Here is a 13,923-nt window from a genome sequence, read left to right as displayed (position 1 = left end):
TGTTGTGGCATTAATAGATTTTCCTCCTATCCTGCTCTGGGGACAGGTTGATGCTGTCATATAGAAATAGCCCATAATAATAGATTTTTGTAGAGGGAAAACAAACCTCAATCTGGATTCTATTGCTGTATGAAGGTTTTATTGGAGCAGTAGTTGGGAAAATTCTCTAATGTTCAAAATTATATTGTAAAGGGATTGCGGCCTTAGTGTACCCGAACCGAAGCTCGGGTACACAACATCAGATACTTGCCTAAAGTGAGGGAAGCCTCAGGATCCTATTGAGGCTTCCCTCGGTGTTCTGCTGTCCCCTGTCGCTAAGTGCGGCCCTTCTTCCATATTCATTGCTGCGCAATAGCTGACTGAGCTTGCATGCACAGTAGCACAGGGCCGCGGCTCCATGCTACTGCGCAGGCCAGCTGGAACTTATAATGCGCAGCCATGATTGCGGTAGAGGGGCCACGATGAGGAGGGGGTCCGCGTTCAGTATCAGAGGCACCGAAGGAAGCCTCAAAAGGATCCTGAGGCTTCCCTCACTGCAGGTTAAATTTTAATTTTGAACTCAAGCTTTGACTCTGGTTCGCTTTAATTCCATAATGCTATAATTTTTTTGTAAGTGTGATTTGTCGTTTGTGCACTTAAATGTGAAAGCCTTGAACTTTATATGTTTTAGAGGGCACTGATGTCGTCAGTGTGCATAATTGCAACATCCATGTCTTTATAGTTGCTTCAAGTCACATGCTAGATCTGTATTCCAGTCTTCTAGTGTGCTTGGTGGTGAATCAGCAGTGCATTGCAATGTGGTTTTTGTGCTAACCTTTACACTGAGCAGGTTTGAAGGATATAATCTTTCTCTACCTGCATTCATCATTGTTTTTTATTCAGACCAATGGTGGACAAATAAGTATGGTGTTTAGAAACCAGTATGCTATCCAGTAGCCAGTGGGGCAGCTTTAGTAGTCAGCTCCACTGTCAAAGGAAAAAGAATAATCACCATCTGCCTGGCAGAAGGCTTGCAAACCTAGCCAAAACTTTTAGGGTACTTTCACACTGGTACATTGCATTGTAACATACTGTTTAACGCACTGTAACATGGGGTGTTAAAGTTATTTACGGTTCACACCTCATTAGTTGTAATGCAACTGATTCTATTGACGGCAGGCAAAAATAGATAGAAAAGGGTGCACATGATCCAGTCTTTAAGGCTCAACACATACCATACAATCTTGGTTGTTCAATCTTACCACTTTCATATAGTATAAGAGCTTATCCAATAATCCATTCAAGGTATTTTCAATCTGTTGGCCCTTATACTACATAGATTTGGTAAATCTGTACAACCAAGATTGTATGGTGTGTGTTGAGCTTAAGAATGATGGATTCCAGCTAACCCAATATAGCAAAAGCAGATTTGTAGGTAGAACACAGAAGTTGCACACATCCAAAAATAGTAAAATTTATTTCAATCAGTAAAATGCAGTCATGGATCAAGCATCGGCTTGAGGTGAGGGGCAGTACAGAATGTCACTGTGGTGCTTCATCTGGACAACTGAGCCCGCAAACATATCTGTCCCTTAAAGAAAAACTCCGACCAAGAATTGAACTTTATCCCAATCAGTAGCTGATTCCCCCTTTTACATGAGAAATCTATTCCTTTTCACAAACAACCATCAGGGGGCTCTGTATGGCTGATATTGTGGTGAAACCCCTCCCACAAGAAGCTCTGAGTACGTACTCCTGGCAGTTTCCTGTCTGTGAACCTTGCTGCATTGTGGGAAATACTTGTTTACAGCAGTTTCCAACTGCCAAAACAGCAAGCAGCAGCTACATCACCTACATCAACAGTGAAAATGTCACCATGTAATGTCAGAATGTAAATCAGGAATTTAAAAGATTTTACAATGGGCAAACACTGACTAAATCATTTATACATAATTATTGTAAAAATGAAGCACTTTTTTATTACATTATTTTCACTGGAGTTCCTCTTTAAATAGTTAAGTTAATCATTTAATTTCTTTAAATCTAAAAAAGGGACACAGAGAGCCCAATGTAGTGCAGTAAGTACTGTAAATGTTGAAATACGGTATGTAGAGTAAATACTCACAAGGCAGGGTTACCTCAAAGGCAACCAGGGCTGTGGAGTCGGTCCAAAAATCCACCGACTCTGACTCCTCGACTCCGACTCCTCTAATTTGCATATTACAATTTTGTTGATTAAAAGTATGTAACAAGAAATTCGTCTCTTAACTGCCAACGCTTAGGAATTTTACAAGACAACTGAAGTGAGAAGGATATGTAGACTACTATATTTATTCCCTTTAGACTCAAACTAGTCCTTGGTAAGAGTACTTGTAAAAGGTACAAACCGGAACAAAGAACATCTATCAGGCCCTAGGCAATGTAAGTGTGGGTACATGTAAGAATGATGTGCAGGTACTCTGCAGGGGAATGAGGAGATTGTAAACTGACAACACCTCTGTGTTCAATGTGCACAGCATTCTCAGTGGATTCCCTGCAGCTCTGTTGGGAGTGCATATGTAGAGTATAGTACTACTGTGTAACAAAGTAAACCTGAGACAGATGAAATTAAAGTTTTTTTATACATACCTGGGGCTTCCTCCAGCCGCCTTCAGGATAATCAGTCCCTCGTTGTCCTCCTCCACCACCTGGATCTTCTGCTATAAGTCCAGGTCGTTGAGCCAGTTGGGCGTAGTGCGCATGCACACACTCCGCCGCCAGGAGCATACTACACCTGTGCAGCACTATTGCGCAGGTGCAGAATGTTCCTGGCTGTGGGAGCGGCATGTGGCCGGACAGCGCTGACTGGCTGAATTACCAGGACTCATAGCAGAAGATCCGGGTGGTGGAGGACAGTGAGGGACTGATTAGCCTGAAGGGGGTTGGAGGAAGCCCCAGGTATGTATAAAACTTTACTTTTCATCCGTCTGTTACCCTTTAATTTGTAGTCACCAAACCAAATTTTAACAACATATCAAATTATTTGATTTCATCAGCAAAGGGAGTGCATACATTTGCATAAATCAGCATCAATGCAGAATTATTTCCATCTCATTGACCATCTCTATTAGTGACACAGCTACACATCAGGCTTTATTCTTACAGCATAGATGTTATTTAGTATATATATGTTACGGCCAGAACCCGAAGTGTGGCCACTTCGCGTTCTGGCCAGCCACTTCGGGTTCTGCTGTTCCTGCAGAGCGGGTGCTCTGCTTCCCCTGCCGCGATGAACAACTCTCGGGGACACGCGCATGCGTGTCCCCGCCGGCTGCTCCGTATCGTATAGGAGGCATGGGGAGGAGGAGAGGAGGCAGTGCGAAAGCCGGCAGCTTCATCTATTACATTGCCGCCGGCTATATTTAATGAAATTAAGCAAGTTGTTATACATTTGGCCGCAGCGAGGCGGCCGTAAAATACATTGTAGCTTAGTGTAGTAATTGCATTTCTGACATTGGCCGCTCCGCTGCGGCCACTTCGCACATTGGCCGGCCAGAACCCGAAGTGGCTGGCCAGAACGCGAAGTGACCACACTACAGGTTCTGGCCGTAACATATATGAGATTCCTGTGTACACATCATGTATACAGTCACAATCAGATATGTATATTTGACCTTAAAAATACGGGGACTGCTTTATTGAAGCAAGTACCGTATTTCGCGCCGTATAAGACGCTCCGGAATATAAGACGCACCCAGGTTTAGAGGGCAAAAACCAGGGGAAAAAAAATACTAAACCTGGTGCGCCCATATTCCAGGAGCGTCTTGTACATAACCTTGTGTGTCCTCATGTGTGCTCCTGTGCCCCCCATATCCTCATGTGTCCTTCTGTGTGTCCTCCTGTGCCCCCATGTGTCCTTCTGTGCCCCCCATGTGTCCTCCTGTGTGTCCTAATGTGCCCCCATGTGTCCTCATGTGCCCCCATGTGTTCTGTGTCCTCATGTGTCCTTCTGTGCCTCCCATGTGTCCTCCTGTGTATCCTAATGTGCCCCCCATGTGTCCTTCTGTGCCTCCCATGTGTCCTTCTGTGCCTCCCATGTGTCCTTCTGTGCCTCCCATGTGTCCTTCTGTGCCTCCCATGTGTCCTCCTGTGTATCCTTATGTGCCCCCCACGTGTCCTCCAGTGCCCCCCATATGTCCTCCAGTGCCCCCCAGCCTTCCTCCCTCCCACCTGCGTCTCCTGGCCCCCCCGGATGAAAATGTCAATAGCAGCGGCAACTTACCTTTGGCAGGCTCCTGCGCTGATCCTTTATCATCGCGCTGCCCCCCGCTAGCCTCCTCTGCCTCCCCCCTCTGTATCTGGCCCCCCCGGGTGAAGGAATAAGTATCGGCAGCTTACCTCCGCAGTGCGCCCGCGATGACTGCAGACGTCCGTCTTCAGAGCACTTCTCGCTCTAGTGACCGGCTTGAACTGATGACGCGCAGTTCAAAGCCGGTCACTAGAGCGAGAAGTGCCCTGAAGACGGACGTCTGCAGTCATCGTGGGCGCACTGCGGAGGTAAGCTGCCGATACTTATTCCTTCACCCGGGGGGGGCCAGATACAGAGGGGGGAGGCAGAGGAGGCTAGCGGGGGCAGCGCGATGATAAAGGATCAGCGCAGGAGCCTGCCAAAGGTAAGTTGCCGCTGCTATTGACATTTTCATCCGGGGGGGCCAGGAGACTCGGGCCGGCATAGGGAAAGCAGACAGGGAATCCCCAACATGGCGGCGGGTTGGCGGTTCGGAGCGGCGGGCGTTATTAAGTTGGGGATTCCCTGCCTTTGCCGTATAAGACGCAGGGACTTTTTCTCCCCATTTTTGGGGGAGAAAAAGTGCGTCTTATACGGCGAAAAATACGGTAACTAATTTTGATTGGTTGATTTCATTTTTGTGGACTAAGCACAGCTATTACTGTATATATACATTATTTTTAATGACTATTATCTGAGAAATAGAACATTTTATCATATTTTCTATTTTAATTACAGTTACAAATTCATTAGGAGTCTTAGTCGGTGCATTTTATCCCGACTCCGACTCCAGGCACCCAAAATTGCCCGACTCCACGACTCCGACTCCACAGCCCTGAAGGCAACCACTGTGAATGCAGGTGGGGAGATTAGACCTGACCCCACTCAGGATTAAGGAGTCGCTCTCTGTAGATAAGGAAAAAGGGGGGTAACCATACTCCACCAAGGGTGGACTCCACTATAGTATACAGCAAACAAAGGCGCCAAATGAATAAAATACTGTAGACTAAAAAAAATTGATATATAGAGGAGATAGCGGTGGACTTACCTCCTCCAAGCAGACACAATGAACTGTTGATTTTGACAGTTGATAAAATTTTATTTTGTTTCTGGAGTGTCAAAATCAACAGTCCCTTGTGTCTGCTTGGAGAAGAGAAGTACCGCTATCTCCTCTATATATCAATTTTAAGCTTTTTAGTCTATGTTATTCTTTTGGTGCCTTTGTTTTCTGTATACTAACATTACATTTCTGTTCAGGAGCCCCTGTTTCGACATCGCCTGGATGCCAATAGCACGTCTGGAATGTATCCACTTTCCACGAACAGTAAGAGGAAGTGACAGTCTAGGTACAATCCCTAACAGCTAGTCTACCTTTGTGACATTCTGTACTGTCTCTCACCTTGAGCTGATGCTGTATGCTTAAACCACGACTGCTTTTCACTGATTTAAATATATTTTACTTTTTTTGGATGTGTGAAACATCTGTGTTTTACTTACAAAAACGGTGCATTACATGCAGTTTGTTGCTACAATTGCACTTGTTGAGATTTTCAGAGTTCATTCAAATTTTACTTGGACATTAGCTTTTCATTGCACTCCTCTATTGGACAGACTGACTCCTTCATATTTGTTCATCCTATTTGCATATACCACAGATGCGGTCCTTTAATATGGTTCTCCGTTTCACTGGCCATTAAAGAGAACCCGAGGGGGTTTCTAAGAATATCCGCATACAGAGGCTGGGTCTGCTTATATTGCTCAGCCTCAGTTGCTATCTCAATCCCCCTAAGTTCCCCCTGCGCTCTGCTAAGCCCCCATAAATCACAGCCGCGCTGTCGACACGCAGCGGGCTGTGTTTACCTATGTAGTGTCACACTCGCCGCTCCCCCAGTTTCCTGCATAGCTCCGGTCCCCGCCTGCGTCCCTTCCCTCCAATCAGCGGGGAGGGACGCAGGCAGGGACCGGAGCTATGCAGGAGGCGGGGGGAGCGCTGAGACTGACAGTACATAGGTAAACACAGCCCTCTGCGACACGCGGCGTCAGCGCGGCTGTAAGTTATGGGGCAAAGCAGAGCGCAGGGGGAACTTAGGGGGGGTTGAGATAGCAACAGAGGCTGGGCAATATAAGCAAACCCAGCCTCTGTATGCGGATAGCATTGTCAGAACCCACCTCAGGTTCTCTTTAAAGGACACCTGACCTGAGGCAAAGCACAAAGGTATGTTCATGCTGGATCCATATACCTAATGCTGCATACACACTTGAGATAAAAATCTTTGGAAAAGGCAAGATATCAGACCAATTGTACCCCATTCCATGTAGTATGAGAGCCATACTCTACACAGTCTTTTCTATGGAGCTGCACTCCCCATCAGATAAAATCTTTGCAAGATGCTGCACACAAAGATGCCCGTACACATTCAAAAGATCATTATCTGCAAAAGATCTCTTCCTGCAATAGATCCATTCCTGCAAAATGCATTCATAGTCTATGAGATCTGCAGATCCTCATACACACCTTGTTTAACAGACTTCATCTGCATATCTGGCAATCCTCTGCAGATCTGAAAATCCATCCTGGTGGATCTGATCTGCAGATGATTGCCTGTTAAACAAGGTGCGTATGATGATCTGCAGATCTCATAGACTATGAATGCATTTTGCAGGAATGGATCTATTGCAGGAAAAGATCTTTTGCAGATACTGATCTTTTGAATGTGTACAGCATCTTTGTGTACAGCATCTTGCAAAGATTTTATCTGATAGGGAGTGCAGCTCCATAGAATAGACTGTGTAGGTATGGCTCTCATACTACATGGAATGGGGTAAAATTGGTCTGTGATCTTGCCTTTTCCAAAGACTTTTATCTCAAGTGTGTATGCAGCATCAGTGTGTTGTCTGTTTCTCTCCTCTACTTCCCACAGGTCCCTGTAACCACTCCTGGAAAGATTTGACTTTTGGCTTAAAGAGAAACTCCGACCAAGAATTGAACTTTATCCCAATCAGTAGCCGATACCCCCTTTTACATGAGAAATCTATTCCTTTTCACAAACAGACCATCAGGGGGCGCTGTATTACTGATATTGTGGTGAAACCCCTCCCACAAAAAAATCTTGAGTACGTGCTCCTGGCAGTTTGCGGTCTGTGAACTTGCTGCATTGTGGGAAATGGCTGTTTACAGCTGTTTCCAATTGCCAAAAAAATGATGCAGCAGCTACATCACCTGCCAACAGTAAAAATGTCACCATGTAATGTCAGAATGTAAATCTGGGGTTTAAAAGATTTTACAATGGGCAAACTCTGACTAAATCATTTATACATAATTGTTGTAAAAATAAAGCACTTTTTTTTTTTATTACATTATTTTCACTGGAGTTCATCTTAAACTCCTTTTCAGACAGGAGATGGCAGACTTTCGGTGATGTTCCCTCCCATTACACTCCTCTTCACCTCCTATTCAATCCCCTTAAGAGTAGGGTGATGGGAGCAAACATTGGCAAGTCTGCACCTAACTGAAAATTTCTTTGGCCAAAAATCAAAATTTTCAAAGCATGATTACTTTTATAAAGTAGAATTCAGGAGCCAGTATGTTCGGTGCAGAAGCCAGCTTTATTGGTAACGAATGGAGAAATACTCCAAAGTGTAGCTCTTCTCTAAGGGCTGGTTAGTATTAGCAGGCTTGTGATGCCCTTGCCTTTTGCCAGCAAATGGCAAAGCGATGCCATTTCTACCGTTTGAGGTTTTTTCCGCAGGTATATGCAGCATTTATTTAGTTTTGTTTTTTTTGCTTTTAAGGAATGTGCGAAAATACACATTTCTTCAAAAGCATTTGCAAAATCGCTTTGCAAAGCAATTTTGTTTTGCTAATAGGAACAAGGCCTAAAGGACAGCCTAAAAACCGAACACTCACATGCATTATATATTGTATGTATGTCCACCCAAAGGAGGAGTTTGAGCGTCCATGTGACACAACCCTTTAATCACCAACTGATTAAAATAAGACAAACACCATAATAAACTTTAAGTGGTGGAGAGCCAAACTTGTGTAGACATGGGTGTATTTGAATGCATAACTGAGTGATGTTGTATTTTTCTGTCTGTGTGTGCTCTTGTGTGGGTTGGAAACCTAGACCATTGTTTGTGCTCCAAAGCTCTAGTTCCTCCATGTATATGTGGTAATTTGCTCTGCAGCTGTTGCATGTTGCAGTTTGTTTTTCGGTTAACCTTTATTTAGAATTTGATTTTTGCTTCCAGGAACATTGGAAGGAAGAAAATCTTTCAGATTAGACTTTTACACTACCATAAGGGCATAAAGACACATAAGTCGATATAGCCTGTTGACCTTGTATAGCTAGAGAGAACACTTCCCCTCCATTTTTTTTTTTTTTTTGGAGTATAAAACTATAGCTGAAGAAAGATTGTTCAAAACAGAAATTATTAAAATATGAATGTCCAACAGTCCAAAACTTCACAGATTTTGTACATGTTACGGCTAGATCTTGAAGTTAGCCACTTCAAATTCTGCCTGGCCAGTGTTAGAAGTGGCTAGGCTACTGCAGCTAATACGCAACAAGCTTGTTCCTTTTGGACTTGCCAGAACGTGACCTGACTAAAGATGGTCAGCCAAGTCCCGAAGAAAGGAGGGAAATTGCGGCTGGGGCAGGTGTCTTATTGCAGCTCTATTGCAGCATGGAGAGGTGAGCAGACAACAGGGTGGGTTAAGGAGCCTGGGGCATTGTAGACACCTGCTGCAGCCACCACTAAGCTTTTACTGGTTCGCATCTTTATCAGGAATTTGGCTGGCCAGCTGAAAGCCTGATAATTGACTGTTATTTTGAAGCTATTTGTGTATTGACCACAGTAGCAGGCCACTTCTCACATTGGTAGGCCAGATCCCAACCTGGCCAAACTTCGGATTCTGGCTGTAACAGATACTCTAAAGAAAGTAGAATTGTGGATAAAAACTGATTGCATACATCTACATATTGCTCACTATAATCACGATTTTAACTAAAACGATAAATATGTTTTCTTGCTGACCTGTAGTGATTCTTTTTTTTTATTTCAGGTGGAATCCTTCATTCTGGACCAAGATGATTTGGAAAATCCAATGCTAGAGACCGCATCAAAACTACTGTTATCAGGCACGGCTGATGGAACAGATTTAAGAACAGTTGATCCTGAAACACAGGCGAGATTGGAGGCTCTACTTGAAGCTGCAGGTATGAGTATTACATGGTAGTTAATGTTCTACCAAAACATTTAAAAAATGTTCTTTTGTGGCAGCCAAATTCTTGTTAGACCTCTACGGGAACACTTTGGAATCTTGCTGATTGAAATCTACGCCCTGTTTACTGCTTGTTATCCCTGCCACGGCAAAGATTTCAATCACTTGCCACCACGTGCTACTATAGTGCCACTGCAGCCCGCATGCTCAGCTGTCCTGTTGACAGCTGAGATTTGTGTGCTGGTCAGGAGCCATGGTCACTGTGAGCCAATAGGCGATCACAGAAACAATTCTGGGAAAAAAAGGGCTCTGGTACTTAAGGGGTGGAAACCTGCGATAAAGAGCTACATTTTTAAATGAAGCTTTTTGTATCTCACCCGTGGCTTGATCTGATGCTGGCCTTTTGTCTGCATGTGACGGCTTGATGACCTCATCAACTTGGGATCTGACACACGCTAACACAAGAATGCCTACACAGATCTAGGAACAATTAAATGCCTACACAGAACTAGGAGCATGTTTTTGGTTGGTGTAGGCTTAAATACCCTAATTTTTAATTTTTGTTTCCTGGTTTTCTTTTGTAAACTTCCTTGAATCAGTAGCCTTAGGGCTGTATTCCACTGAAAATCGTGATTGCAAATTGACTGTTATGCTTGTGTGTGTGAGGCTAGCACCACAACAAAAACTAATTATAGAAACTCGATTTTCATTGTCTGAAAATCTGAGGAAAGTCTAGGTACCTCATATTTTAACTTTACTTTAAAGGGATACTGTAGGGCAGTGATGGCTAACCTTTCAGAGGCGCTGCAATGAGAAATGGGCGTGGCCATGATATTGTATGGGCGGAGCTAACATAATGATGTAACAGCGAGGCATAAGAAAGCAGTGTTTTCCGCCATGATGTGGTGAAACGAGGATTCGCATCATGGGTGTGCAGAAACTGTATGATGCTATTTATACCCGCCGTAACCCCAAAGCAGCAAATATAGCCAACTATGACCATTAAGGGCTCATTCACACTATTTGCTGCACTGTCAGTTTTGACGCAACGCACATAATGTAAGATTCATATGGTAACATGAAAGTCAATAGACTTCCATGTTACCATTCACACTACAGGTGTGCGTTCCCATGCGTTACGTTGTAACGCATCTGGGAACATTTTAACGCACAACGCATACGTTTCCCCGATGGGTACAGCTGCCGACGTCCACGCTTTAGCGCACCACAACGTGCATTCCGTGCGATCACTGTGCGTTGGCAGCGCATGCATGAAATCGCGTTCGTGCATACGTTCTGTAGTGTGAATGAGCCCTTAATAATAAATGCAGCAAGTTACCCCAGACACCAGAAAATAAATGCAGTGGGCCACATTGCACCAGAAAATAATGCAATGTGGGCCACATTGCACCAGAAAACAAACGCAGTGGGCCACATTGCACCAGAAAATAAATGCAGTGGGCCACATTGCACCAGAAAATAAACGCAGCGGGCAGCATTTCACCAGAAAACAAACGCAGAGGGTAGCATTTCACCAGCAAAAAAAACGCAGTAGGCCACATTTCACCAGCAAACAAACGCAGTGGGCCACATTTCACCGAAAAACAAACGCAGAGGGTAGCATTTCACCAGCAAACAAACGCAGTGGGCCACATTGCGTTTGTTTTCTGGTGAAATGTGGCCCACTGCGTTTGTTTGCTGGTGAAATGCTACCCTCTGCCTTTGTTTTCCGGTGAAATGTGGCCCACTGCGTTTGTTTTCTGGTGAAGAGGGTAGCATTTCACCAGAAAACAAACGCAGTGGGCCACATTTCACCAGAAAACAAATGCAGCGGGCAGCATTTCACCAGAAAACAAACGCAGTGGGCCACATTTCACCAGAAAACGCAGCGGGCCACATTTCACCAGAAAACAAACACAGTGGGCAGCATGTCACAGGACATACACAATGTGACAAAACATTTTACCAGAAAATAACACAGTGGGCTAGGCCTAAACGATTTTAGGAAAAAATTGAATTGAGCGATTTCTGTCTGAAATTGCGATTTCGATTCGATGCACGGTTTACTTCCAATCAAGCTTTGTTCCCCCTCTTTGCCTAGTTGTTCCCTCCTGTCTCTCTTTGTGCCCCCTTTGCCTCTTTATGCCTCCTCTGGGTCTCTCTCTTGCCCCCTTTGTGTCTCTGTGCCCGCTCTTTCTCTCTGTGTCTCTCTGTGCCTCCACTGTCCCCCAAGCTGCATCAGTTCTGGACATAGCTTCTAATGCTCGGAATACATCCTGTATGTCATGTGACATACAGGAACCCAGAGTTTTGCCAAGAAAACTTCTTCAAACTTCCCCCATGTGAAAATGACGTGATCGTGATAATTGCCGCTTTGACGATTCCGAAATTGTGATCTTGGTGATAACGATTTCGATTTAAATTCGATTTATCTTTCAGGCCTACAGTGGGCCGCATTTTACCTGAAAAAAAAGTAATGTACTCACCTGACAGAAGTCTTCTCTCTCGGCTGGGCTCTGGCGCGCAGCTCCCCCGGACGTTCCTCCTGCAGTCTCCCGCGCTGCCGCTGACAGGCAGAGTGCAGGGCTACGGGAAGATGGAGCCCGAAGCCCTGTACTGGAGACACAAATAGTCTCCAGTACAGGGCTTCGGCAGCTATCTTGCCATAGCCCTGGTCTGCCTCCCGGGAGACTGCGGGTCTGCGGGATGTGAACTGGTGCGGTGGCGTCTAGTAGGCGCTGCGGCCAGTTCATGAGCAGCGGTGGCGTGCCAGCAGATTAGGCTACGCGTGCCGGTCCCGGCACGCGTGCCATAGGTTCGCCACCGCTGCTGTAGGGGGTCGGGGGAAAATGAGTTGAACTTACCCAGGGCTTCTGATGGCCCCCCGCAGACATCCTGTACCCATGGAACCACTCACCGATGCTCCGGACCCGCCTCCGGTTAACTTCTGGAATTTCTGACTTTAAAGTCTGAAAACCACTGCGCCTGCATTGCCGTGTCCTCGCTCCCACTGATGTCACCAGGAGAGTATTGCACAAGCCCAGTATGGTCTTTGGTCTGTGCAGTATGCTCCTGGTGCCATCAGCGGGAGCGAGGACACGGCAATGCAGGCGCAGTGGTTTTCTGACTTTAAAGTCAGAAATTCCAGAAGTGAACTGGAGGCGGGGCCGGAGCATCGATGAGTGGCTGCGCGGGCACAGGATGTCTGTGGGGGGCCATTCGAAGCTCCGGGTAACTTCAACTCATTTTCCCACGACCCCCTACAGTATCCCTTTAAAGTATACCTTAGTCCTAATTAGAATCTCTAAAAATTATGCCCTGTGTGTGTTGGGAGGTACGCATAGGCTTACCACACCTCCCGTGGCCCGGTGCCTGCCACTGTTTGTCCCTATTCTTCCGGTTCTCATGGTCCTGGTTAGAGCGGTCAGCACCCTTTGACCCTGACATACTGCACTGTGCATGTGCAGTATGTCCTTTTGGGGGGCTTGTGACCATGCTCGTGGAGGATCTAGCGTGCTTTAAGTGCGGATGACTGTGCAATCACACACACACACACACACGCACACACACACACACACACACACACACACACACACACCCCTACCTACCTACCTACCTACCTACCTACCTATAGAGAAGACCGCAATAGATGGTGATCTCACCAGAGGGATTGAGAACCTTCGATGACTGGAGGAAGAATAGCTGCAAGTGTTTGGATCCCGGGGAGGTGAGTTAGAAATCCTGCCACGCGGCACTGCTCATCCATACCTCCCGGCCACTACCACGAGTCGGGCTCAAGGTTGCCGCTCTGAGCTGCGGATTTCTGGCCCGAGCCCAACTCTGGGTTACCGCTAAGGAGGTTAAACAATACCAGGTGCCTGGCAGCCCTGCTGATCTTTTTGGCTGCAGAAGTGTTTGAATAATACCAGAAACAAGCATGCATCTAATGTTGCTAGATCTGACAATGTTTAACACCTGATCTGCTGCATGCTTGTTCAGGGTCTATGGCTAAAAGTATTAGAGACTAAGGATCAGCATAATAGCTGGGCAATTGGTATTGTTTAAAAGGAAATAAATATGGCAGTCTCCATATCCCTCTAGTTACAGTTGTCCTTTAAAGGGACTCAGAGCTTAATAATTAAGATTTTATGTACAAAATGACTACAGGCGCTCCTCTCACTGAATACCGCAATAGTAATAATAAAAACCCTAAAACTATATCTCTATGAGTCGCCACACACTGGGAGGGTTAAACCTCCCTGTTAGACAATTGAAGTAAAAGGTGTGCAGGCGCTCAACATATGACATATACACAATGCAGTCAATAGAAGTCAATGAAAATCTCTTGATGTCACAGATTCTACTCCATGCAATGGTTCCACTATATTCCTCACCGGATAAGATGGCTGATTTAACAACAGATCAGCATAACAGGCAATTCATAATCTTCCAG

At 45.4% G+C, this 13,923-nt stretch overlaps 1 protein-coding gene across 5 annotated transcripts in view; it reads left to right on the top strand.

The window, feature by feature from the left end:
* ANKRD17 (ankyrin repeat domain 17) overlaps positions 1 to 13,923 on the top strand; it is a 233,656-nt gene that overhangs the window by 93,056 nt on the left and 126,677 nt on the right. For all 5 annotated transcript variants that reach the window (XM_068233424.1, XM_068233418.1, XM_068233427.1 and 2 more), the window contains exon 2: positions 9,312 to 9,465. In XM_068233424.1, coding sequence (XP_068089525.1) covers positions 9,312 to 9,465 — 154 coding nt within the window. The remainder of the gene's footprint in view (positions 1 to 9,311; positions 9,466 to 13,923) is intronic.

The sequence above is a fragment of the Hyperolius riggenbachi genome, chromosome 1 (genome assembly GCF_040937935.1).
Source record: "Hyperolius riggenbachi isolate aHypRig1 chromosome 1, aHypRig1.pri, whole genome shotgun sequence".
Classification (NCBI taxonomy): Eukaryota; Metazoa; Chordata; class Amphibia; order Anura; family Hyperoliidae; genus Hyperolius; species Hyperolius riggenbachi.
The sequence above is the reverse complement of the archived record's forward strand: the minus strand, read 5'-3'. Positions and strand labels throughout refer to the sequence as shown.